The sequence below is a fragment of the Calidris pugnax genome, unplaced genomic scaffold, assembly GCF_001431845.1.
Source record: "Calidris pugnax isolate Ruff unplaced genomic scaffold, ASM143184v1 scaffold211, whole genome shotgun sequence".
NCBI lineage: Eukaryota > Metazoa > Chordata > Aves > Charadriiformes > Scolopacidae > Calidris > Calidris pugnax.
The window spans coordinates 1,563,949-1,590,462 of NW_015091083.1; the positions used below are offsets into that span (position 1 = coordinate 1,563,949).

Genomic DNA, 26,514 nt, shown 5'->3' on the forward strand with positions numbered 1-26,514 from the left:
GTGAGAAGCGTCGCCTCCGCCGCGGGCGGAGGGGGCGGGGCCGGAGGGAAGGAGGGGCGCGCGCGGGGGCAGGGCGTTAGGCGGGCGGGCCAATGAGAGGCGGAGGGGGCGTGCTGGGGGCGGGGCCAGGGCCGTGGCATGTGTCGGGGCGCTGGGCGGCCCGGTCCTGCTCCTTCCCCGAGGGGCCGCGCTGAGGCCGGGCGTGCGGCCGCCTCCGCCGGGCTGAGCGCCTCTTCCGCCCCGCTGCTCTGCGGCCGTGCCCTCCGCCGGCCTCCACCGCGTCGTGAGTGCGGGCGGGCGGGCGGGCGGTGGCTCGTCCTGGGCCTGGGGGAGCGGGGAGGCGGGGGACACCGGGCAGGGGAGTCTCCGAGAGGGCGTCCGCGGAGCGGGTGTCGGTTCGAAGCAGTGCGGACAGCGGGCGGGACGGGTCGGCGCGGCCTGGGGGCGAGCAGGGGTTCGGCAGCCGTTGCCATCAACTGCCACATAAGTTGCAAATAAATTTACAAGTTGGCACCCCCCCTCCCCCTAGCAGTGGTGGGAGGGAGGAGGAGATGGCTCTGCAGGCACTCCCCCCCCCCGCAGTGCAACGTGTCCCTGCTCGTAGGTGACTTTGTTCCCGGGGAGGGGGGAGCGGAGGCAACTCGGTTTCGTTGCGGGGAGGAGAGCCGATTGACTCAGCAAGTCATTCACTGCCTGAAATGTAGCGTTTTTAGGCCCTGAGCAGTAGGGTGTCTGTAGCACATCACCCTTGTGCGTGGCATCGCAGGTATGTAAATATGTCTTGTGTCTGAGTGAATAACATCGGGTGTGTACCATTGGGATTACCTCTGTAAATGGAATCTGGCTTGGTGTGGTGTTACACTGAAACCTTTTTCATCTCATTGTACCTTAAGCGAAGGTTTTCAGTAGGTTTAACTGGACCCTGGGTGATGTTAGCAAGGTGTCAGCTGGGGTCCAGTAAACGGTAGGAAGAATAAACACTCTGGCCAAGCTGTCAAATACTGCACGCTGTGGGGACATTCTGCTGTAGAGGATCTTGTTCTGGTAGATTCATTGACTCCTTTAACTTTCCCCTCTGCTGTCTCCCTAACTTTGTCTTCTAGGATTGGCAAAGAAAAATTCTATCTTAGGATCCTGTCAAGCAAGGTGTCTGGATGTCCTACCTACGTGATAGCTGACTGAATCCCTGCCAGGCTCGGTCATGCAACAGAACGCCTGTTTCCTGATAAAGTGAGTTCACTGGCTGCTTACTGGAGGAACAAACCTTTAAAAATACTGATCATCACCACCCTGAGCTAAGTGGCAGCCTTGCTGGGTGAGGTAACCTCGCTGATAGCGAGCGTTTGGTGCCCTTTAGACCTCAGAGGGTTTGTGGCTGATCAGTAGGTTTGAAAACTAGGCTATAAGGCACATGTTGATGCAGTGTCTCTCAGAAGTGCATGTATTTCTGTATTAATCTCACTTACCTATCATAATCATCCACTACTATATACATTAATGCAGTCCATTACATGGTAATGGATAGTTTAGAAGTAATCTATCCGTTTTTATTAGCTTTCCTGTCTGAAGTAGATTAATGCACTTACCGTGCATGTTTGCTGCTTGGTTCTAGTTTATATATAAATATAATATGTGTATACATACATGTATTGTCGTAGTACTTTTCTGGGGGAAATTCCAGACTGCATGCCTCTTTAACAAGTTGGTGCAGACATCTTTATTTTTTGTTTTAATTGTAAATTCCCTGATGGATTTATAAACCCATCTGCCAGAAAATAGACTTTGCATCTGGTTATCTGCTATTGAAATTCTAATTGGCACATCCATGCAACCTTCAGCCTCTGCCTTCTCAGGGAGGACTCCTGGCACAGACTTTTCAAAGGCGATGGGAATAATTTGCAAGCATAATTTCAAGCTTCAATGCTGAAAAACATCCATGCTGAAGGCCTGATAATGTATACAAAATGTCTGGCTGCATACCCTGGTTTACAGGGTTAGGTAATGTAGCTGCTTACTTTTAAGTGTAGCAGCTGACTTTTTCAGTTGTATGAGACTGACTAAATTTTCAAGGCAAAATGCTGCAGGGACTTTTAGGAATGGAGCTCTTTGTTTAAAGCAGTGCATGCTGGAAATGTCCAAAACTTTACTTGAAGAAACCGTGAAGAATTGATTTGTTTGGGTAGAGTTTCTTGTCTCTTTTTGTGTTTGGTTTTGTTTTTTTTTTTTGAAGGCATGGATAAAACTCGTATCCATTAAGCTTTTAGTATAGTTCTGCTGATGTCTCCCCGTGCTTTGACACACAGTGTTAACCCAGCACCTTCTGTGTATCGTCGCCCACACTTGAACACAGCTTTATAAACCGAAAGCGCCATAAGGCAGGTCCAGCAAGAGTTTATGCCAGCATATTTGTGGCAAAAAATTATGGGTGACCTGGATGTAGGAGGAATAAACCTGTTGCTCTGCTGCGTTCCCTCGCGCTGGGTGAATCGCAGCGGCTGCTCCCACCCTGGCTGACGTCTGTGTTCCGAATGATGCTGGGCTTATGGCTCAGAGCAGTGCACGGATGGCTGGGTGTCACCCACACGCGTTTTCTCACAGCCCTCATCTCCATATGGAGATCTCCCACATGGCCTGCATGCGTGTGCTGAGCAGCCGTGCTCAGATCCATCTGCTCCGACCTGGTTCTGCTCTCATCGCTGGACCCCACATAGAAGCGTGTTCAGGCACCGCTAATGCCTGTTTTAGATTTATCCTTGCCCTTTAATTGTTGCTTTGTGCTTGATACAAACATCTAATAGCATGAGCAATGACGCACTGGGAAAGCTGGAGGAAAAAGTGGACAATTCAGTGGCACTTGCCTGTAGGTCCTCAGTGGCCATGCATTGCTATGGCTCCCTTGCAGAGCAGTGACAACCCATACCAGCTGGCTGTTTGCCCTTTGAAATATTTCAGTTGGGATTGTGTGCCTTTCTGAAGTTTCTGAAAGAAGTTTCTGAAGTTCATCCCCACAAACACAGAGCTGGTACAAAGTTCATTTGTGCAGTAGATGAGATACCCTTCCAACCTTCCCCCCACCCCCAGCACAGTAATTGCTGGATGAAACTCTGTGGCTTATGCTGCACCAGGAGCCAAACTAGGTGTTCTTTGTGGCTTTTTTCCTCCTACCCTTAAAAGGTCTGGGAGGGCAGTATCCTTATTGTGTGTGCTGTTGCTGGATGCCATCTGGCTCAGCAGGGTTCCTTCCCTTCCCGGCTTCCAGCCTGTCCTGCAGGTGTAACCATCGTACCCCACCTGTCAATGATACCCAGGGGAAGGACTACCAAAGGGCTGTTGACTTTGTTGACTGGGAAGCCAAGAAGTCCTGTAAAGTAAACTTTCTTTTGTGTTCGTTCCTCCTGTCAATTCTGCTCCCTTGGACTAAAGTTGTGGTTCTCTTTCAACAGCTTAGACTTGGAGGAGTCAGTGGAGCTTGTGAGTTGACAACTGGGGCATAAAGGTGCTGCTGGCACTGCAGGGACAGTAGCAATGCAGAAAATGAGTGCAGGCAGGAGCACTTTCTTGTGCATTTTGGAAATGTTGTTTGCAACTCCTTCAGGTTTTGACTGCTGGCAATCCAAGGAGGTCACTGTGCAGGTAAGGCGCCCAGGGTGCCTGTGGTACAGCAGTCTATTCAGGAAAGGACAACATGTCTCCAGTATGTACAGGGGACCCCCTTCTTGAAGAAATGTCTGCATGGACATTGATGCTTTTTCCTGTGAGCAAATTATCCAACAAAAGCAAGTGTCAAGAAGTGCAGAAGTGGGTTTTAAGGTGTAGTGGCACCACGCGCTTGCCTCGCTGGTGTGTGAAGCAGCACTTAGCTGCTTGCTGTTGTGCTTTCTGGCTTCCTCATTGCTTTGGTTCTTTAAGTGTATTCGTGGAAACCCTGCATTCAGCTGGTGGCTCTTCTGTGCAGTTATTGTGATTATCACTGGAAAGAGGTTTCCTCTGAGCAATTTTGAGTGTCGATCAACGTAGGTGCCAAAACTTCTGGCAGTCTTCCATTGCCTTTTCTGGCTTTGTTTTTCTTTGCTGTTGTGGGCTCGGCCTCAAGGATTAGATCTTGGGTTTCAGTGCTGGGAGATGGGGGTGCTACTGCGCTGACACCATGTTGGTGCTGTGCAGTGTCGTTGGACAGGACTGAAACCTGGTACCCGATGGCTGCGTTGTCGTGGGAGAGCTAGTCTTCAAATGCACTTTGCAGAACGTGAGATCTCTGGAATGACAGTGTGAGAGCCTGTATTTTCCATCATGTCCTTTCCTCCCAGCTCACGTGGTAACTTGGCAGCTGTTTGGAAAGCACATTGGGTGCTTGTTTGGTTGTTTGTTTTTGGTTTTTTTTTCTTGTAGGAAAATGTTGTATGAAGAAAGGAGCAGAGGGCAGAGAGCCAGGGACTGGGGTACTTGTTTATTTGCGACCAGCTGGACCACCCCTCAATGCATGTGGCAGGACCCACAGTCCATCTGTACATCATGCACCTGCTTGAGGAACCAGCTGGGTCCTCCATTTGAGCAGGAAGTTAGGTCTGCACAGTGGGTGCGGGTTGCAGTTGCTCACCCAGATTATCTCTGTACATCACCACAGCTCCTGTCACCTTTGCTTGGGGAGCCTCAGTTGAGCTGCGTTCCCTAAAGGACAACAAAATTGTGCTCTGCAGATGTGACTATGGGGTGCCCAAGCTCCCATAGCTATCTCCTTATTCCCTAACTACACAGAGAGGGAAGGTGAGGTTGTCTGTGTACAAATGCCACTTTTTTTATTTTATTGAGGCATTCAATAAGTTCACAACCATCACTGCTCTTGCTAATAATGACCCTCTTGCCTCTGACAGTCCAGGAGGGCATTGGAATTGCCTTCCCTGAGCTCCAGCTGACTTGGTGCCAGGCCTGGAGAACTGCATTTTCAGCAAAACACCTGAGCGAATACTTCAGACAAGGCGTGCTACTTTTAGATTTCTTTTATTTAAAAAAAAAAAAAAAGCAGTGACAAAAAAAGTGATTTGATGAAATTTGCATTGAATTTTGCATATATATTTGTGTTGGATTTATATTTGTTTGGCTTGGGGAGGCTTTGCAGCATTTTAACTAAATCTGGGTTTAAATCCACTTAAGTTAAACTCCCAGTACAACTTGTGTGTGGAGACCAGGATGAAATCTCATTAATTTTAATAGGATTAAGCGTGTTCTTCTGCTGAGTCGTCTTCTCTATCTTTCTTTTTTGGCTTCTCTGTATTGAAAAGCAGGATAAACCTTACCACTCTTCCATCTCTTTGTGAAAACACTTTGACAGTCTAGAGAAGTGGCTTTCTGGTTGCATACAATAATATTTTACACTTTTTCTTTCTGTGCTTTCAGCTGCAGTCTTACTGTATCCAGGCTTTTATTGGCTTTTGCTTCTAAAGGTGCAATAATTCCTGGCAGCAAGAAAACAGTTACAAGGGTTTGCATGGTAAGTTTCTACACTCAATTTGTTTGATTTCCCTCTAGATGGATTTGAAACTGCTGAAACAAGTCAGTTAGTAGAGGGAAACTTTGTAGAAGTTAGCAGAAACTTAAGCATGTGAGGATGGATGGGGGCAAAATTCATCCCTATTCATGAAACAGGAATACATTGAAGAACAGGGAACAATAGTAGAAGTGTTAGAAATGCAAACTGGTTGAAGGGGAATATTGGGGACCCATTTAAGATCAAGCAAGCCATTAACTGGAGAGAAAGCTACTTTGTGCATTTGTGTTACCTCTTTACTTCCTCATTTCTTGCTGTACATCATTCCCTGAATCTTACTATTGACTATTTTTGATTTGTATGTGATTTATGTTATAGGACCACCCTCTTCCCCCTCCTTCAGAAAAGACAAACCCCACAGCAGGTATTTCTGGATGTTCCTGAGATGCTCTTGATGGCACTCTTATTGAATATATGCTTTCATAGGAAAAGAGCTGTCTTGTAGCTCATGTACTAAGCTGGATTTCAAGAGGCTTGATTTTCATTTCCAGCTCTGACAGTTCTTCCTATAGCTATATACAAATCTCTCAGTCTTCTCATGCCTCTTTTTCAACCCTGTGAGATAAGGGAAGGTTGGTCTCTCTTATCTATGCTCTGCTCTTTCAAATTGATACCCTGTTGTGCTGTGGACTGACCCATGTTACAAAAATTTGGTTGGTGTATTTGTGTCAGCAAAGCTCCTTTGCATCATCATGCTTTTGATGAAACTTTACATCATCAGCATGTCTTTTTGTTGGCAGTGCCATCTCGACTTAAGTTCCCATATCTAATTAAAAAAGGAGAGCACAGTGGCAAAGAAGCTCACTAATTTTTTTTGCCATAAGGTAAACAGGAGATTGGCTTATTAAGGGGGTTAAGGATGGGAGCTTCTGATGGGTAAAAAATGCCCAGTGACAAGTTGCTTTTCTCCATGTACAAGCAAAGAGCATTTACTCCTTGGATCTGTACCCACACTAAATGGGTGCTAGTCTAATTGTCAACTTAGTAAACAATAAGTATTGTTATAAATATTTTTTTCTGCCGTTCCTGGTTATGCTGATCAGGGTTTTTCCTGCTGCAACCAGTTTTCTTTTCAGTTTTCATTTCTTCCTGTTTCTAAAGCTCCTTATATCCTAGCTGATCTTGAAAGATATGTTGTCACTAGGATTTCACAGCAATTTCTGTGAATCTTCATGTGGGTTTCTGACACTCTTTGATTGACCTGATGGGGCTTAAAAAAGGAGTAATGTGCTTCCCTCCTTTAAAAGAAAACATTCTATACCCAGTCTCCATTTAAAAAAAAAAAAAATTGTTTGGAAAATATCCTTTTCATGAGCATGACAAAGTGCTGGGACTGTAGGCATGACCAGATGGTCTGAGTGTGAAAACTTGAGGCTAGCTTTGAAAAGAGCAAACACCCCCAGGTGTTTTTTGTCATTACTCCTTTGTGTTAATGAATTCTGAGTATCTAGAGCTTTACAAAATGTGCAAGACCTATTCAAACTTTCCAGTCCCTTTTTATGGCAAGGCTCTTGTGGGATAGTCGCAGTAGCTTCCTTGGTTTGTGATACAGATGATGTAGGGTCTTTACAGTATTTGCTTAGGCTGATGTAGAACTGTTAAGCCTGATGTATCTCAGATGCTTTCCATGCCTCGAAATGGCTTTGTTTGCAAGAGCAGAAGCTCGTGTGTTGTCTCAACATGGTGTTGCTCTGCAGAGCTCCTTTAGAAAGAAGTGCAAGTGCTGTGGCTGAAGACCACCTCTCACCTGTTAATGGAGCATATGCCCTTGAAGGTGACAATTCTTCCTGACAAGTGTATTAAGCAGTATCAAATGGTCATTAGTGTAGTCCATATGAACTGTCTTTCATTTCTACATTTGTAGAGGCTTCTGTTCTTGAATTGGTGTTGCAACTTCTGTTCTGGGAGTCTCTTATGAGGAAAGACTGAGAGAGCTGGGACTGCTCAGCTTGGAGAAGTGAAGGCTCAGGGGGATCTTATCAATTTATCTAAACACATGAAGGGAGAGTGCTCTTCTCAGTGGTGCCCAATGGCAGGACCAAAGGCAATGAACACAAACTGAAACACTCGAGGTTCCCTCTGAACATCAGGAAATGCTTTCTCACTGTGCAGGTGACTGAGTCGTGGCACAGGTTGCCCAGGAAGGTTGTGGAGTCTTCTGGAGATACTTAAAAGCCGTCTGGAAATAGCCCTGGGCAGTTGGCCATAGGTGGCACTGCTTGAGCAAGGGGATTGGACCAGATGACCTCCAGAGGTCCCTTCCAAACTCAACCATTCTGTGATTCTGCGAAAATTTGTGCAGAGCGCTTCATTAATATCTACCGGGAAGTCATAACTCTCGCCAAGAGACCTGGTGCAAAATAAACATAGTTTGCATGGTGTAGGTTTCCATGTCTCTAGAAGTGCTTCTGGCCTCTAGAAGTTCTTCTGGCGAGACTTACTCTCATGGAACTGTATGTCCACAAACACCACTATTTCTGAGCCTCTATTAAAAATGGTGCAGTGGACATTTGATCAATAAGAGCCGAGGAACTTGTTCATCAGTCGGCTTACTGTGCTGTGTTAGTGGACCTTAAGTGCATGAGGCTATCTGCATGAGGTAGAAGCAGAGGTCTAGTCTAGTACAGTACTGTCTTCAACAGTGATCAGTAGTGTTGGATAGAGACATCTTGCAACACTTAGTATCATAAGACACTATGGCAGCTCAGTTATAAGCCAATATCCTCCCATTATTCCCTTTCTCTTCAAATCTTTTGTGCGTGTTGCATAGCAGAGGCCCTAGCACAGATCTCTAGAGCTTCAATGATGGCCACTTGTCCTCATGAAAACCTACAGGTTCTTTCTGCTTTGTTTCCTTTTCTAATCAATTACCAGTCCATACAAAAGCCTTTGTGTGTAGCCAACAGCATCTTGGTTTGCATTAGAACTTTGAAATAGTCCCTTACCAAAGACCTTTCTACAAATCCACATGTAATGAATAGCATCCAAGATTTTAGATAGGAAAGATAACTTCCTGCTACAAAAGCTGTGTTGACTCTGCCTGAAGCCATGAAGCAAGGCGGTAATTGACACCAAGAGCAATTATATTTTCATCTATGATGTTGTTTTTCAAGGGATGGCCAACAGGCTTACATTTGCCTTGTAGATATGGCAGGATCCATGTGTTCTGGCTGCAGTGACCATCTCTGAGATGGCTTGCAGGCATGTGCTGTGGCTGAAATGCATCACTGACGACATCTGGAGTATACCTGGCTCTAGTGGCCACATCTTGGGCAGTGAAGCTAGCAGAGGAATGCAATGTCGTGAGCCTGCCAGTGGTTGCATAACTTAATTTTATGTAGGTCACAGGTTCCATTAGTTCTGCGAGACTTACTCTCACGTATAAAGTTAAAATATGTGCTTTGTGTGTTTGAAGAATTGCTGCCTACGGCAGATATGCTGACATGGAAACAGCTGATAACATTCTTCAGGGACACTTGCTGTTTGAGTTTGAGAAGCACGTGGCCTGGATGGAGCTGTAATGCAGATGGCTTTTGTTACCAGCTGACTTGAAAAGCACAGAAGTTGGGTTTGTTTTTTGTTTCGCAAATGGGTTTTTACTGGATCTGGTGTATTCACAGATTCCCGTTTGTTGCTTTTCTGTCCATTGCAAAGGGAGCAAGGATTTTTAGGCTTTGAAAATCTTGCTATGTCTAGAAGTTGGATATGTGTTGATGCAGTGAAATCCATTCAGTGAATAAACAGCTGTAATAGAAGTGCATTTCTGGTGCTGATAGCCCATCCTCATAAGGAATATCTGAATGAAAAAATTTTTGAATAAAATATGTACAGAAAATGCTGGTGAGGTGGGGAGCTTTGTGAGTTTTGGTTGCTTTTTTTTTTTTTTTTTCCCCTGCAGGTTTTGGCAAGCAGGTCTTTCTGGGTGGTATGTTCTCCACTTGGTCTTTGACCCCTCTGAAAGTGGAAACAGATGCAATGCAAACAAGTGGGCAAGCTGTCCTCTGGGAGTTGACTCAAAACTGCAAACCCTTCTGCTAAATGAGCTCTTAGGTTATTGCATGTCTTGAGACAAATTTGTTTGCAGACGCATATTGAAATCAGTAAGATTACACCTGCAGAGGTTCCTTCTGGAGTTAAAACGCATGCTCCAAAGTTGTGATTCATTGGTTATATCCCACGGTGTGCTCATGCATTCACATGTACAGTTGTTTCTGAGTCAGATACAGTGAATGACATCCAGTGAACATGCAGCTCTAACACTGGATTTCATATGGCAATTCAAGTTGGACTTGTTTTTCTGATGTCTTGTTTTTAGGGTCCTAAATGTAACCTAAATGTTAATTCAAGTGTGAATTATTTAATTCTTGGCATGTCTATTGTTTTGTATCTGATTTCATTCAGTTACAGCCTGTTCTACCTCTTGTTTCCTGACCTATAATGGTGTTCTGCTGCGATCTGATGATATCAGACAGGTTTGCATTGGATTATGTTGGAGCCCAAGTATTCAAAACACCATTTGGCATATCGAAGCGAGCAGTATTAGTGGCTAGTGGTAAGTGAGCAGTACTTGCAGTGTGCCTTTCACACGTTTGTCCTTATCCTTGTTTTTGTTGTCTGTGCTTGGACAACCTCCCCCTGACAGTCTTCACTTAGATAATTAGTGCATGCTGAGCTCATCTTTGCACCAGGGTGGGCTGTTCTTGCTAGTATTTTGGGTTTTCTATTTCTCCGTTCCTCATTACATGATCGGAGCATCTTTGGCATAAAATCAGTAGCCAGAAGTTTCTAATGGGTTCAGTCTGTGCTGCTGACCAGAAGATGCACAACTTCTGGAGGAGGAAGAATAACCTCTTGCTTTTTGTTTTGAGTCCAGGTGTTACAAGTTGAGAGAGAGGTTTCAACTTTGGTTTTTTCCATATTATGTTGCTGTACTGCTGAGCAAAAATTGAAGACTGAGAAAAGCACAGAGGCATGCAGGAGTACTTCGGAAAATATCTGTATTCAGACCCCATTCTGTGAAATACAGAACATGAGAGAGATCATGGGTAAACATATACTGTTTTTCACTTCCGTGTCTTTGATATAAGTTAAACAGATGTTTGTGGTAGTTGTAATAGCTCTTGGTGAGCTGCTCTGCTGACTGTAGATGCCCGTGGTATTTGGGTAACCCTATGGAACAGTTTTGGAGTCCCCATTAGCAGCATCATCAGCAGACAGATAGACAGATGGACCTTGCATATGGAGCTCAGAAAGGTTCAGAAGGACCTGCTACTGCTGTACAGTCCCTCTTCCATGTGCACCCCAAAGGGATGCTTTGTACAAAGACATTTGGGCTGATAAAGCTTTGAGGAGCTCAAACCAAGCTTTTTTTTTTTTCTTTGACCTATTAATCATGTAGCATTAGGACTCAAAACTTAAATAAGTTCCTCTGAAACTGAAAAGAGGGAGCCTAGAACAAGGTAGGAGAGCACAATTACTGCCCTGTTGCTGCCTCGGAGACACAAGACCTGAGAGCTGGGCTGAAGCACTTCTACAAATGTTCCCGTGGCAGCCATGGACATTCATGAGAGTATGGAGAAGGGAGGGTGTTTTCCCTTTAGGTTCTTATGGCCCATAGGTTTAAATTCAGGTTGGTGCATGACTTGAAGACTTACTGGCTATGAAGAACCTACCAGAGGGAAGGCCAGCAAGAATGAGGAGAGCTGCTACCGCATTCGGTTATTTCTTTGTTAGGAAAAAAATAGACTTGGCTAAGCTTCCCCACCTACCCTGACCATGTGATTTCCACATCTTTCAGGCTGTCAAAATCACAAAGCAGGGAGGCATGTGCCAGCAACCTTCGTTTGGTATTGCTGTAAATGTCATCCTGGCTTGGGCAGTTTGTGAAGAATCTTTTGATTTGTGCTAACATATATATGGTGAAAAGCTCCCCGGTATCATATTGTGTTGTGATAAGCTGGAATGTCTTTTCACTGCATCTTGTCTAGCAGACATTCCATATAAACCAGCCTTTGTTTTGTAGCTACAGCTGTTAGCTTAAAGAGAAGAAACCTTCTATAGTCTAGGAGCCTTCAGGTATTTTTGCTTGTGAGGCTAACTGGAGGTGGAGGCACATATCTTCCGGTTTGTTATTTTTTTGTTGTTGTTGTGTTTTTGGTTTGTTTTTTTAATTTTCCGTAATTCAGGAAATGCACAAAGATCCTATGTCCTTGCAGAAAGGAGAAATAGCCAAAAATGCTTTCCTTCTTTCCAATTCTTTTAGCACTGAGCAGAAGTTCCCCTTCAGTCATTGCACCAGGACCATGTTTTGGCTGTCCAGGCTCTCTGATCTTTCTTCTCTGTTCCTAAGCTCTCCACAGCATTGCCTGATGCCTTTGTAACATATGGTGCCATCACTGCTGTGCGTGATCCTGCTCAAAACTATGCACAGGCTTAAATTCCTGAACAAACTTGCAGAACCTTGTGTTCTGGATGAAGACGTGTCTTCTGCTTCTACATGCCTAAAATTAGTATTACAGCTACGCGAATCTGTAGAGAAGCATAATGATTTCTCAGAAATATCTGGAATAAAAGATAGCATTGAAACTATCAACTTCAGTGAAATTTAACTTGACCTGTATTGCTAGGAAATTGCTGACAGTGGTAAAATTCTGCAGGGCAGGAGGTGGGTGGGTGACCAGACTTCAACACATTGGCAGTTTTATTTGCTCCAAAAGTAACACTTGGTTAATTGTACCTTCAGGCTGAAGTCACTGCTTGTTTAAGTGTCTGTTAGCTCCAGACTTGGCAGTTTTGAATTTAATAGCACCTCGGACACAATTTATTCTTGTGTGTGTATGCTGTGCTGGTTCTAGCTTCTAATGCCATCTCTCACCAAGTGTAAAGCACCCATGCTGCAGAGTATCTGCTTCTGCACACACTTAGAGAAACCCAAATCACAAGCTTGCCTTTTACCTTTCCTGATCTCCTTTGCACTGTATTAGCTCCATGGCTGCAGAGGTCATGTGGGAGCCCGCTGGGATGGTTCCTTTGAGGGTCTTGTTGAAAGCTGTTTAATTTGAAACACGTGGTATGAAACACCCTGGATGTGATCTCCTGTTCCCATGAGACAACAGCATGTCTGAAAATTTGCTAGCTGCTTTGGGTGTGGATCAGACCAGGGAAGGTTGCAGTCGAGCCATACTGCACATTTTTATTGCTTGGAGGTACTTTTGTTGACAGATTTATTGTCCAGTCACAGCTTTATGCAGTTAGCCTTTGGCAGTTCATTTTTCTTTATATTAAAACTGGATTGTTTCACATATTCCAAAACAAGCCACATTTTCATAAATGAAATAGCTGTCTGGCCATTTTTCACAGGAAAAGTGTCCCGCTGAGTAGTACTTCTCACCATCTGAACTGCAGAACATGGCACTAATATGAGTGAGAAAGGATGATGGATGGGTGATGCTGATTTGGGGGTTTTAGGCTTTAACATTTATTTTCTCAGAGGCAAAGTGTGATGGCCATGAAGCCTCAATGGTGCCAGCGTGGGCTGTCCTCGTTAGTGGGGTAACAGATGCGTAAGCTGTCTGCCTTGTGCCCTGGGAGAAGAATGCGGGTGGGGAACTGAAGCACAGGAAGATGGAGATGGGTAAAGCTGTTAATATTCAAAACAAAATTAGCTAAAAAAGCCCACCCACAAAAACCACTGTGGCTAAATGTGCCAAAGATTGAGAGTCTGAGCGCTGCATCACTTCCACGGGAAGCTGGAAGCGGGGAAGAAGCCTGGGCTCAGATTGTGTCACTGTCAGATATGGGCTTTAACCACTAAAACCTCCTTCCCCTCTGGATTCCTGGTAGGGAAAAGAAAATTGACCAAGCCCCTGCAAATCTTGAACCTGAAGAATATACACCACTTCAATATCTGTGTGAATGAGGCCTGCTCTTCAGAGCCTGCAGTTAATCCACCTCTTAGATGGAAATGGCTTTCCGTTTCTTTTGTGGGAGTGTGGTGATGGTGACCTTGCAGAGCTGCTGTTCCTCATGAGCTTTGCACAGCCTTGGCCCTGTGTAACATAATGTGCCTTTGTCAGCGTGGAGCCTGAAGTGCTTTATACTTGTGAAAGTTTCGTGTGTTGGCCAAGTCCAAGTGTGATCACAGAGTTTCTCAGCAAAACTTGGCGTTTCTCCCCTTTGAAAGAGACTTTAAGGTGTTTGTTCTATTCATGCAGAGCATCTTGAAAGTCCTGATCTATTATGTTTGGCCATTTACAAGCAGAAGAACGGATTTTCTTGCAGAGAGTAGTATTACTTACAGAAAACAGTTGGAGAAATACTTTAGCAGCTGCAAACTTATTTTTAAAAACACTATTTCCACACAAGTCTTCCCGGAGGATGCAGCAACCTTCTCAGAAGCTGTCTGCTCAGTGACATTGAATTGTTCCTTGCTCTCTGGCTTAATAACTCCCATCAGAGTTGGTCAAATGTGAATCTAGAGAGGGTGTGTTGGGTGTGCTGAGCAAGGATGTTGTCTCTGCTCTTTTGACTATTGTTTGCAGCTGTTGGTGTCTCTTGGCTCATTCACTGAAGCTTGTAGATGCTGCCGTGGGCATCACAGTCACCTTTCCTGTGGGGTGTGTGTCATGCAGGTTGATGGGAGATTCTGCCATAGGTGGTGACTACACTACAAACTGAAAGAGGTGTTGTTCTTAACAGGTTCCAGTGTGGTGCAGTCTGTGTGGACTTTTTGGCTTTGTAAAATTTTTAAAAATCTGTTCTTTTTGTGGACATGTATGAGGAGAAATGTCAAAAAAAGGCAGCACAGCCCAAACCGATGTCCATCCAATACCCTATTCAGCCTGCTGAAGTGAGGAGTGTGCCTGCTAATGTGGAGGGATGTGTCAGCTCTTCTGTAACACATGGCCAGCTGTGTGGTGTTACGCTCTGAAGAAGTTGTGTGGTAGGAGAAGGTCTCCTGGACCTAAACTGGCAATGTTTCTTCTCCAAAATGACATTTCAGAACATGTGTTACTTGTGTCCTACTGTTGCAGCAGATCAGTCTCAAGCACTCTGCTGGCTTCTTGTCAGCCCCAAGTGTTTTCAGATCCAGCTTGTTGGTCACCATCCTAGCCTGTCTGATGTACTCACGAGATAAGACTCGGTGATTTCCAGGCACATTTTCCTTCAAAACTCCCTCTGAAAGTATGGAACTGCGTATGTCCCACCTCAGTCATCCTCCCAGAGGAGCATTTTGTCAATACTGGAAATGGTGAGGTCATGGAGAGCCTGTATTGGGGCAGCAAATGGACTTTTGGCTGTTATATCCTGGATTTTCTAAGGAACTGGGAACGGTTCATGCTGTGCTGGTGTCTTGGGAAGTCAAAGGAACTGTGTCCAGACCAGGGTACTAGTAATGCACTTCCTCCCCTGCAATCTCTAATGTTTCTCTGCTTCGCAACCTCTGTTCAGATTGTTCTTCATTGTTGGTAGCACATGACATTTTGTAGAAACAGCTTTGTAACTTTCTTCGGGAGCCAAAAGAATGTAAGGGCTCTAAAGCTGCCGTTCAGAGAATGATATAATTTCATCTGGTCATGCTCAGCTGACAGTGGGTCAGCCTCATGTTCCTTGCTGCTGGCTCTTCTGTCTCCAGACCTTTCTACATGTGCAGCTTCAGCCTTGGAGATAAGCTTGGGAAGCCAAAAGCTTCTCAAGATTACAGCACTGATTCCTTGCCTCCTGCATTCTAGCCTTGCTTCACAAAACGATATGTGCTTGTCTTCCCTTAGCAAAATATGGTTAAAATGTGTTTTTGTAAAGAATGAACTGTAGAACTTGTTTTCAGAGCTGACAACACATAAAGTGATTAGCAGCGATTGCAAGTTGGAAACAGGCCTTACGTTTTCTCAGTTTTATAGGACAGTAGCATCATTGTCTGTGAAAAGTTATTCCACCCTTGTTTCCCCTGCTTTGTTGTTATACCAAGAATAGAAGATTTCTTTGCAGCTCTTTGACCTTATTTCATGCCTAGTCTGTGCATTCTTGTAAGTATGAATTTTGGGGCAGTGTTTGTTGGCTCTTTGATGACAGCTCAAAGGAGCATGTTGTTGCCCTAAATGCTTTGTTTTGCTCACTTTGTACCTGTGATCTCTAACACGCACAGTCTGTCTTTCCATGGTTTTGGGGTTTTTTGTCTAGTTCTACATCTCTCCTCCTGCCTTGGTGCAGCCACTGCATGTGCCTTGCAGCTGCTTAACCAGGAGCAAGTCAGGCTGGCTGGGAGGGCATGGGGCAAGGGGTTTATGTTCGAAAGGCTTTGCTCTTACAGCATCACCCTAATCATTGTTGTTTGAAATGCTTTGATTTTTGTTGTTGTTGTTGTTAATTTTTTTTTATTTTGGCACAAATTCCTTGGCTGAAGCACAGGGAGATCAGCAAGGAGGGAGGAATGCTTCTGAAACCCAGCAAGCAATGCCCTCTGGATACGTGTGTGTGTACATTGCAAAGTCATCAGTCACTCAGTTGTTGATTCAAAGTTATTCTGGTTTTCCAGTGGGCTTGTTCCCTGCTGAGTTATAGCCACATATGGTAGAAGTAAACTTTGTGTTTTTCAGAGTGTAGTCCTTACCTAGATTGTATTTGTTGCTGTCTTTTGTGGTTTGGTTTGACTTTTAACTTCCTTGGGGATGCCATACAGATGGAGAAGGTAGTGCTCAATGAGTGAATTTTGCCCTTTTTTCTGAGAATTACTTCTGATGGGAACAGTAGTGTTTATCTCTTCCTCTGTGTTGTCTCCAACAGCCAGGGGTGGGTGCTCAGTGGGGTCTCTGAGTACAAATGGAGCCATGTGGGACTGGCTGGAAGTGTGATGGGAAGGCAGAAATAAAGCTTATTTCTTTTAAGCTTGTAATTATAAAAGGCAGTTGTTAAGTTGGGAAAAGCGATCTGCAAGTAAATGTAGCTCTTGTTCTGGGTGTATGGGATTGTGCTAAGGTGGAAGAGGCTAAAAAATTCCAATCCCCAGCTGGAGGTTTTGATATTTAATACAACATCCCAGGCATCATCTGGACTGCATTAAGATATGACTGCATCTGGTTATCCCCTTGCTGGACTTGGAAATAAGCTGTTTGCTTGTCTGCTGTACTTACAGTCTGTGTATTGTGTTTGTCTACTTCACGCACTCACTCTGCAATTCATAAAGGTCATTTTTATAATTGGGTAAAGAACATTTAAAATTATTTAAAATTTGTATTTAGCACCTTGGGGGAAGGGATTATCATTGGCCCTGAGGAGACCTTGTTGAGTGAGAGGGAAAAGGGAGACAAACCCTTTGTGTTTGAGCTCAATGTGTCCCCCCCGTAACCAATGCTGGCCTAATCCAGAAAGGCTGCCAGGTGCTTCGGAAGAGGAGAGGGGCATTTACTGGGAGTTTGCTTTACTCTGGAGCTGTTGCAGTCAAGTGGGACCAAAGTCAGCTGTGATGAGAAGAACTTCTGGTGTGTTAATGCGGTTGGGAATACAAAGCATCTCTGCACAGGCGACAGGCAGCCATGTTAATGCAACCACTTCTAGACACTGAGCGTGATCAACATTTGGTCTTACAAATATATGTAGTTCTTGGGTCAGTTAAGATTAATTATAGTATTTATACATAGATATAATGCTGCTATATCTGCATTTCCAAGATGCAATGGGAAATGTTTATTCTTTGAGGGTTGGTTAGTATAACTACAGAAGTATTAGTAATGGTAGGAAAACAACCCCACATATAAGAGAGTACTCTCTGTTCATATGCATTGCTGTTATTCTTTATTATTTTCTTTAAAACAGTAAATGCATACATTATTGCACAGCCAATTCATTCTCAGGGTCACTTCTTAGGCTATAAAATATTGCTTCCTGTAATCCTTTTACCTTGAAAAGGGACAGCAATCAGCAGCCAGACTCTCTTTAATATGTAAAATGTGAAATTTACTCTTAATATGATCTATTTTTTCTTTTTTTCTGAGTCAGATACTGCTTGCTGAATATCTGCCTGTGAACTTTACAAAAAGTGCACTTATTTCTGCATCTTGTAGGTTGACAAATGATGCTCCGAGTGTCTTGGTGAGGTACCTACAGTGTCCGTGAGGGAACCCAAATCCTTTGCTTTAAATGGAAGGTTTCAGAGTTTAAAGCAAAGTTCCTGCTCTAGGAAAAATCTCTTGTGGGCTGAGTATTTCACATCTTTCCTTGCTTTCCCCTTGCTTCTGGTCTTGTCAACTGGAGTTTTCAATGGTTAAATTGCAGCATATGCTAACTTGTGGGAAGAGCCTTGTAATTCAGAACAGTGGGAATAGTATGGAAGTTATCTTGGCTGAATAACACAAATTCATATTACCAAGTCCCTTTGGAAAACACGGGGCTGCTCTCCTGAGCAGGTGATGCCTGCGTACTGTGGTGCGGGGGCTATGGTTGTGTATTGCACGGGTCGTATCCTCTCCTGCACTGATTCTTTCAAGTCCTGCTGAGGTGCACTTGGAAGAGCAAGTGATGAGAAGGAATGAGCGAGGTCAGTTTGCCTTGTGCAAGCGCAGAGCGGAATGGGAGAGCCCGGGGAAGCTGGTGCTGGCTGGGTACCAGGCGCAGGCTCTGGTGCACAGGACTAGATGGGGCTGGTGAGCTGCCTTTCCCCGCCAAGTCTTCTGCTGTCAGGTCAGACTCGCACAAATATTTCCAGCTGCCAGGTGAGGTGACCCAGGCATCAACTTTTGGCTGCAGTGAGAAACCTGCTCGCAGAAAATGATCGTGAAGCGTGCACACTTATTCCAGGGAGAAAGCTGCAGAGGAGCAGAGAAGCTAAGGTCAGTGGTGCACGTACCCCACAGTCCAGTCCTTTTAGGCTGCCTTCCTCTCTGGGAGAGCAGACAATGTAGAAATGTTCCATCTATTCTCAACAGGCAAAATAACTCTCTTTACTAGAATAAATAAAAGTGCAGGAATCATAGAATCTTAGAATGGTTAGAATTGGAAGGGACCTTAAAGATCATCTAGTTCCAACCCCCCTGCCATGGGCAGGGACACATCCCATTAGACCACGTTGCTCAAAGCCCCATCCAGCCTGGCCTTGAACACTTCCAGGGATGGGGCAGCCACAACTTCCCTGGGCAACCTGTTCCAGTGTCTCACCACCCTCACAGTAAAGAATTTCTTCCTAATATCTATTCGAAATCTACCTTCTTTCAGTTTAAAACTGTTACCCCTCATCCTATCACTATACTCCCTGATAGAGTCCTTCCCCATCTCTCCTGTAGGCCTGCTTTAAGTACTAGAAGGCTGCTATAAGGTCTCCCTGGAGCCTTCTCTTCTCCAGGCTAAACAACCCCAACTCTCTCAGGCTGTATTTGTAGGAGAGGTGCTCCAGCCCTCTGATCATCTTCATGGCCCTTCTCTGGACTCACTCTAATGGTCCGTGTCCTTCTTGTGTGGGGGCCCCAGAGCTGGATGGTGGGGGTCTCACAAGAGCAGAGTATATGTTCCCTTTATCTGCCCCACTGCATGAAAGTGCCCTTATGTTAGGGAGGAGGGAGGCTTTGAGTTCCTTAGGGAACTTGTGCAGTGACTACGGATGCTGAGTTTGAGACACTGCATTTTAGTATTGTTTTGTCCCCCTCTTTGACTCTTTAATAGGCCTGTAAGTTGTGTGTCCTCTGCAAAGCTTGGGGTAGCTGTTTGTACTTCACCCTATCTCAGGTTTTCAGGCTAAAACTCAGTTACCCTGTTCAGGGCTTTAGGACGTAGATTAAGGAGGAAAGTTTGGAAACAAAAATTTCATGGTATGAAGCATCAAAATGTTGCAATCCGAGAGTCAAAGCTAATAAGTGTTATCTTCAGCTTTCTTGGAGGAAAAAAAGGGCTATTACTCAGGTTCTTAAATTCACAACTCTGGTTGGGTTTGGAATTGAGAGCTCAGGATGAAACTTCATGCATGGGTGGCTAAATCAAGGTCTTATTTGTGTTACTGATGACTGTTGGATGTTCTTCATTATGCTATTTATTCCATTCACGGATACTGCTCCTTCTGTGGTGTGAATTGCCTTTATGTCTTCAACTGCGGTCACCTTTGAGATGTCATGCAAAGTTGAATCTAAACACTCTTTGAAGGCCATAACATTTCATAACTGCAGGATGAGGACTCAACCTTGCTTCACTGATGAGAAGGAGTGTTGCCCTTTAAGAACTACTTAGGGAAGAGATTTTTCAATTGGTCTGGTTCAGGCTGAACTGTTTGGAAGCTCATGTAAAGCTTTAAAAAGTCTTGAAAACAAGAGGGTAAATCCAGGTAGAAGCTGGTGATGTGCTGTGAAGTCAATGGGAGCTGCTCCGGTGACTTCAAGGATGAGAGCCCATTCATTGGGACAGAGTCTTGTGTGTGCTTTGGTAATGAAGAAAAGACATTGACTATTTATTGTTTTATGTGAGGAAATGAAGGCTTATTGTGGGTGCGAATCTTCTTCAGTAAGAGCTAATGTGTGTGTGTAATGGCTTTGTACACATGGCTTTTGACTTGAGCTGTTCACTGCTGGGGCCTGAGGTAAGAAGAGCAAAGTACCTTTTCCAAAAAAAAAAAGCCTCTCAGTGAATTTGGGAATGGTCTTGTTTTTTCCTGCCTTGTTTTTTTCCTGCCTCTGCATCATTGCCTGTATGTTGTGTATAATGATACTTGCCTGCCTTCTTTTTTTTTTTTTTCTACTCCTGCTGATATGAGTGTGTTTAGTAGAGCACTCTTTTGATATGAATTGATAATTTTTCTTTTTTTTTTTTTTTTAACAGGTATATGGCAGTGGATCTGAAAGTGATATAAGAAAGAATTGCTCCTGAGAAGAGAAGCCTCCCTGCAAGGCCAACCCTGAAGATGTGGACTGCCATTGTATTCTTCCTGCTGATTTCCTTCTGTATATGTGAACAGAGGCTTTCTGTCCTTAAAGGGAGAGGAGTCCATGTAGTGCAAATAAACAGGCTTACAACTGAAAAGCAGTGCAGGCAGGCTTGTCAAAGCCCAGGTGCTTCAGGTGAGGTTCTTGTCCCTTAGCTGGAATTCCAGCTGGGTTTTCTGTTCCTTAAAGGTCTCCTCTGCTCCCCTGACAACTGTCTTTTGTAATTCCAGTTGTTTACAGGCATTTACAGTAATGGCTTCTCTGTGTAGTCCTGTGGTGCTAAATAACTTATGACAGCTTTGGTTAAATTGAATCCAGAGCAACCATTTCCCAGGGCCCTTCTAGCTTCTGTAAGAAACAACATGCATGTGTGCTTGGTGTGCACTGGTAGCGTGCAAACAGTGTTAGGTCACTTGACTTGAAGAATGATTATTCCATGCTGCCAGATGTTTGCAAGTGAACAGTGCTGTTGTAGACAGCTGCACCGGAATGAGTAGTCTTTAGTCATTGGTATTTATGTGTGTTTTTTCTGCCTTAGAAGAAACCAGTTGTATTCTGCAACCCAACATAGGGTTAAGAAAATCTGGGGAGTTAAGAGCCTTCTGCTGTTTATCTCTGAGATGTCTTTAAAAAGCATTAGACTTCTTAATGAGTCTTTCAGAGTTGTCCTTATGAAGGTCCCTATCTTATCTAGCCCCATGTGAGAGTTTGTAGTACCTACAAACTGGTGATGCTGTGGTGAAATGAGATCTTGGCTCAGGTAGATGAATGTTTGACACTCAGATTGATAGGAACATCATAAAGATGCCTTTTTTTAATGCCCTGTAGTTTCAAACCTTTATTTTAAAAATGACATATCCCTTCATAGTGGAAAGAAAGTACCTTTAAGCTAAGCATTTTATTTAGGAGGTAAAATATGAGTGGGTTTGTCTCCCGGGCACCAGAGCTGTGAAAACTTCAGCTTCTACTTTTTAAGTTGGTAAACCCTGGAGAGGTGACACATTCACACTGACTGCTGACTGTTACGGTCTGTAGCACTGCATGTTTGTCTGTCCCACTTGAGAATCTCTAAACACGGTGCACATGTCATCTTCATCTCCTGGTATCTTGATAAGGATAGAAAAGGTGCTATCGGCTGTCTCTTCTGGAGGAGGGACATAAGGAATTTAGTTAGACTGTGATCAGGTCTGGGAAATGATCTGAGTGCATGATTTCCCCTATTGCTGCCTTCAACCACTTTTTTTTTATACCCTTCACCTTGTTTTCTCCTGATGTGTTTTGTACAGAGTAAGTCCAGTTGAGTGTTAGCTTTGGGAAGAGGGGGTTGAGCTTCTAGAATTAGTTGGCCCACTACATTTTCAGCAATCCATGCAAAACTTAAATGCACAAGCTAAACCTTTTACAGGTTTTATGTTCTGTATTAAATCCACTGGAGCAATTTAATTCCTATTTGTTACTTGATGACCAGTCTCTTGCGCTACCTGGTGTCAAGGGAGATGGAAAAGATACAAAATCTTGGCATAAATGTATAGCTATGTGCAGAGAGAGAAAGGCCTGAAATGTCTTTTATCTTTTTTATGATTAGTTTTGGGTTTTAAGATCAGTTTTACTAGTCTTATTCTCCATTCCCACTTCCCCAAGTATCTTTATTTTTGTGCTTTCTTTTATTACAGGCATGAGGCCTGAGATTTAGATGTTGGGATATTTACACCTACGCACCTATGTCAGTAAAGGAGCAGTGATTGTTATTTTTTAAGACATTATAATGTTAAGTTGCAGGCCAAGGTTGCATGGGGAGATGTCTTCATAGCTACATTGCTTGGAGAAGTGGAAAAATAACATTCCTAGCTAGCTAGGTTTTATTCTGTAGTTGTAATTTATATCCTTGCTGACATAACATCACCAACTCAGAGAAGCAGTGCAACTATCACAAAAAGAACTGCTTTTGCCAGTACATTCACATCTCATATGTGCCCTGTAGAAAAGGGAATGGTTGCTGGTCTAGCTATTCCAGCATCACCTTTGAATATCCACAGCAGAGGCCGGGGTACGTAGCTAGCAAACATACCACAAAGCAATTGTACCAATGTCATGAGACAGTTTGACACTTCAACTGCATGCTAGTAAAAGCAGCAAAACTTTCTAGGGCTGACAGCATGAGTAGTAACTCCAGACTTTGTATGTTGTGTAGTGCAATGGGTTCAAGTCTCCAGCTGCTGCTAGGGTAAGTCATTTACATGGTGGGGAAAGTGCCCATCTTAGCAAAGATCTGGTAGAAATCCAGGATTTGCAGATGTCTGGTGAGCACGGTGAGCCTGTGTTGGGAGGTAAGATGAAGTTGTGCTCTTCCCTTTTCATCCCCAACCATAGCAGTACTAACCACTCCAGCTCAGTAGAGGTACCTGGTTCTCCTGGGGAGAAACAGGGGAGTCAGGAGCTGCTGGATGCCATCCTGATGGCAGCAGAAATCAGACTGCTTTAACTATGGTGACCCCATTAGTCGCTTGAGCTTTATGAACTGACTGACTCTGATATGTAGCTGATGCAAGATATGCTGATTGCTTTTAGTTTTTCTCTTCCCAATAAATGAGACATGTCACAATTTACAGTAGTAGATAGTCTGTGTTTCTTCACTAGTATAGCTTATCACATGAGGGACAGGATTGTGGCTGGAATCTGGATACATCCAAACATTGCTTTCATTTCTGAGGAGTGATTTTAATTTCTTGAAGGACTACTGCTGTATGACTTGAAACTTTTAATCTTATTGCTTTTAAGTATCATTTTTTTAAAGGCTTTGAGTGGTTCCATACATTTTCACAGCCTCTGCCTTTGCCTTCTGTGATTTGGGTGTTGCCTTTGTTCACAGCTCTCCATTTGGCCACCACTAAGGCCGAGTCAGGATCCTTTAAGGCCAGACCTTCCAGCTATTTTTTTTTATTTTTTTTTTTTAATTCTTTAATTACAGCCATGAAGCAGGGTGTTCAATATACTCTGTATAGCAACTCTCTTTCTCTGCTGTTTTCAGGTAACCATCACTGTAATTGGTCTGTGCCCTACCAGAATCACTGCATCCTCTTGCGTTGTCACCAGCTGAGTGTGTGCCAGAGTGCTGGAGAACAGGACATCAAAGATCTGCTTGGAGGTAATGCCATGCTTCAGGCTCCTGCTAAATCCAGGATCCTGGTCCTTTTGCCTTAAACGCCTACATGTAGACCTTGCCTGGCTTTCAGCTGAGGGAGGTGGGTTGTGAAATGCTTGCAGGATGATTTGTAGGTAAACTCAGTTCACTGAAGAACTGTTTCACTCGTTTCTGAAGGGCTCTGGGCCTTACGTGGGCATGATGAGTCTTTGAGTAACTTTTGTAACTGTTACTGAGTAACAGTTTGTCTCCATGTTGAAGACATCATTCATTCACGCCATTTGCACTCCACACGCTATCCTTTGGAAAAATAAAGACATAACAACTGTATTTTTATTTTTTTTTTAAAGAAAAGAAAATGTGTTGGCATTGTTTTTTCTGTGATTGCCAGGATTTTGTGCCAGAGGCAGCAGGCTGCTTCTATAATCAGAGCAGCCTTAGCAGTAATTGCTCATGGTGACTTTCCAGTGCCAGGGTCTTCAATTTCAATTAAGTGACACAATAACAAAACAGAGCTTGCTGGTAATTGGGGAATCAATCTTCTAAATTATGTTTCAAGACTTCACTGTACTTCAGTTTAAAAAAAGAAAGTTTGTTCATGGTTCTTTTGGGTTGGCAAACATTTCTCTGCAACGTAGAAACCAAACCTTTGATAAACAGATGGGATTTATGTCACTATAAATCTAGATCACTAGATGTGAAGGAAATTCTTCTGAAATATAAAGGTGTAAGTGGAAATTTCCACGCGGTTTTAAAAAGTGAAAATTATGAATCTAAGGATGAAGGCTTTGTCGATGCCATGTAACTTTGAAAGTGTGAGTTGTCTTTTCAGGACCTGGCATTTGCAATGCTGCTCCTGTTGATAATGTGCTTCAGCATTGTACCTCTGTACTTCATTTACCCCTCTTTTGTGGAATTAATTCCCTGGTTGGAAAAATGCCAGAGGTCTGTGGCAAAAAACCAAACAATAAAAAAAAACAAACCCACCCAAAACCCAAAGTGATTATGTGCAATAAAGGCAAGGATCTGAGTTTTCATGTTCTTCTTCACTTCAGAACTGATTTATTCTGGTTGTACTATGTTTACTGCAGAATGTGTGTTCTGGTTTGCATGTTGGGGGTATGAGATCAAATTTGAGCTTGAGAGTTTTATTCTTATGAAATTCATTGGGTTTGTCTTTTTGAAGAAATTGTCAGTGAGAAAAGGGAAACAGTTCTGTTTCACCACCAAAGTGATCCACAGAAGAAGAAGAGGACGGTGAATAAACAGGTTGACCGATACAACATGGAAAACCTGTTTTCCTCAACTGCTTGGACTCGCAAGATTCACTTGAGGCGTTTGCTTTCGAATGAGAGTGAAGGTGTAGCAACAAATGAAACATTTGCCACCGCTGCGACGACCACCGCTGCGACGACCACCGCTGCGACGACCACCACTGCGACGACCACCACTGCGACGACCACTGCCATAGCCATAACAACAAACGTTACAAATGCAACTGTCCTCACTACAGCTTATGGAACAGCTGCCAATGACTCAAATGCCGAAGCCACGTCTTCCAATGCCTCTTCTCTTACTTATGGTACCATCTCTGCTTCCACTTCCAGCCATGTCACCAACCTCGTGACCACTACTGAAAAATCAGGAAATAATAGCTCCGTCTCAGTATTGTCCCCCTCTTCTCCTTCTGCTCGCCTTCCTGTAATTTCTGAAGCAAGTACTCAAATACATCAAACAGAGCAGTTTAACCCAGGCACCACCAGCCCTCCTAGCTCTACTAGCCCCACCACTGTTGGAGCTGGCCCAAAGACACTGAACACAACATTGACCACCCTTATCTCACAGGATGCAGGAACATCTTCCACTGCTTCCACTAGTGCCATGGTTTTAACTACTGCCTCTGCAGCAGAAACTACGACTGGGCATCAGATAAAGCCAACAGCTCACATTTTTTCAACAACCACAGCTCTAGCAGGTGCACCTAAAACAACAGCTTCGGGCCATGCAGAAACTCAGGACAGGGACAATGAGTATCTTCTCATTGCTGCCGAGCCCCTGACTCAGTATTTGGTGGATAAGAGTTCGCTTCTTGCAGTGCTTTTAGTTGGTACGGTTTTTTTCATAACTGTTATAGTTCTTTTCCTTATGCAGGCCTACGAGAGCTACAAGAAGAAGGACTATACACAAGTGGATTACCTTATCAACGGAATGTATGTGGACTCGGAGATGTGAAAGGGTAGGGGAAAAAAAAGCAGGCAAAGAGATGGAAAGGGAATTGAAAGCTGCCTGACTTTTTTTTTTTTTCCCCTATTTGCCTATAAAACAAACTGAAAAGTGCTTCCAAATTTACTTCTGGTGCAATTGAGGAGAAATGCCATGTACTGTATTAAGAAAAATATATATATTTTTTATTCAACTGTGCAGCAGGTTGCTGTAAAAAAAAAAGTAGTAATTTTTAAAACTTCCATAATGCACAATAGCTTTTGTCATCATTTTTCATCGCAAAACAAACTTTAAAAGAGATAAGCCGTCATCTTCAGAAAATGCTATGGCGCTTCTTCAGCTGTTTACGGTGCAAGTTCCCTGTGTTTCATTCATTTCACGTGCCTCTCTGAAAACAGAACAAGGGATGCTCTCACCTTTTGCAAAGTGCTCTGAAGTTGCCGGATGAGAAGTGTGGAGTAATGCTGCAACAGGGAATTTCTGTGTGTGTCATGTTTCAGTATGCTTCTTGCTTCTAAAGAGGTCTGTTTACAAGGCATTGTAAACTCTGTTTACTGCTAACCCAAGATATCTTTTCACCACGGAGCAGATGGTTTAAGAGCCTCTGCACTTAAAGGATCTTATTTTTGTATTCACTTAATAAATGGGCCCTGGAAGGGCATATCTTGTTGCATTTCTCTTTTCATTCCTGTCCCTGCCAGTTCAGA

At 43.8% G+C, this 26,514-nt stretch overlaps 1 protein-coding gene across 7 annotated transcripts; it reads left to right on the forward strand.

Moving 5' to 3' along the window:
- Nucleotides 1-135: 135 nt before the first annotated feature.
- LOC106897207 (chromosome unknown open reading frame, human C11orf24) lies at nucleotides 136-26,480 on the forward strand. Of its 7 annotated transcripts, XM_014957699.1 has the most exons (8): nucleotides 136-283; nucleotides 1,104-1,230; nucleotides 5,395-5,488; nucleotides 9,947-10,097; nucleotides 10,419-10,590; nucleotides 20,339-20,577; nucleotides 23,471-23,587; nucleotides 24,771-26,480. In XM_014957699.1, exons 6-8 carry the CDS (start codon nucleotides 20,421-20,423, stop codon nucleotides 25,814-25,816), a joined length of 1,320 nt encoding a protein of 439 aa, XP_014813185.1. In that variant the 5' UTR covers nucleotides 136-283; nucleotides 1,104-1,230; nucleotides 5,395-5,488; nucleotides 9,947-10,097; nucleotides 10,419-10,590; nucleotides 20,339-20,420; the 3' UTR covers nucleotides 25,817-26,480. The 7 variants fall into 7 exon arrangements, with proteins under 7 accessions (XP_014813185.1, XP_014813190.1, XP_014813189.1 ...); XM_014957704.1 differs by lacking the exons at nucleotides 9,947-10,097; nucleotides 10,419-10,590 and having other exon boundaries at nucleotides 24,771-25,001; nucleotides 25,032-26,480; XM_014957703.1 differs by lacking the exons at nucleotides 9,947-10,097; nucleotides 10,419-10,590 and having other exon boundaries at nucleotides 24,771-24,968; nucleotides 24,999-26,480.
- The last annotated feature ends 34 nt before the right edge of the window (nucleotides 26,481-26,514 follow it).

Bases quoted from the DNA above. Each gene is read 5' to 3' on its own strand.
- LOC106897207 (XM_014957699.1), top strand. From the start codon at position 20,421: ATGTGGACTGCCATTGTATTCTTCCTGCTGATTTCCTTCTGTATATGT. The intron at 20,578-23,470 runs GTGAGGTTCTTG...TGCTGTTTTCAG, and splicing joins TCAAAGCCCAGGTGCTTCAG to GTAACCATCACTGTAATTGG. The intron at 23,588-24,770 runs GTAATGCCATGC...GTCTTTTTGAAG, and splicing joins CATCAAAGATCTGCTTGGAG to AAATTGTCAGTGAGAAAAGG.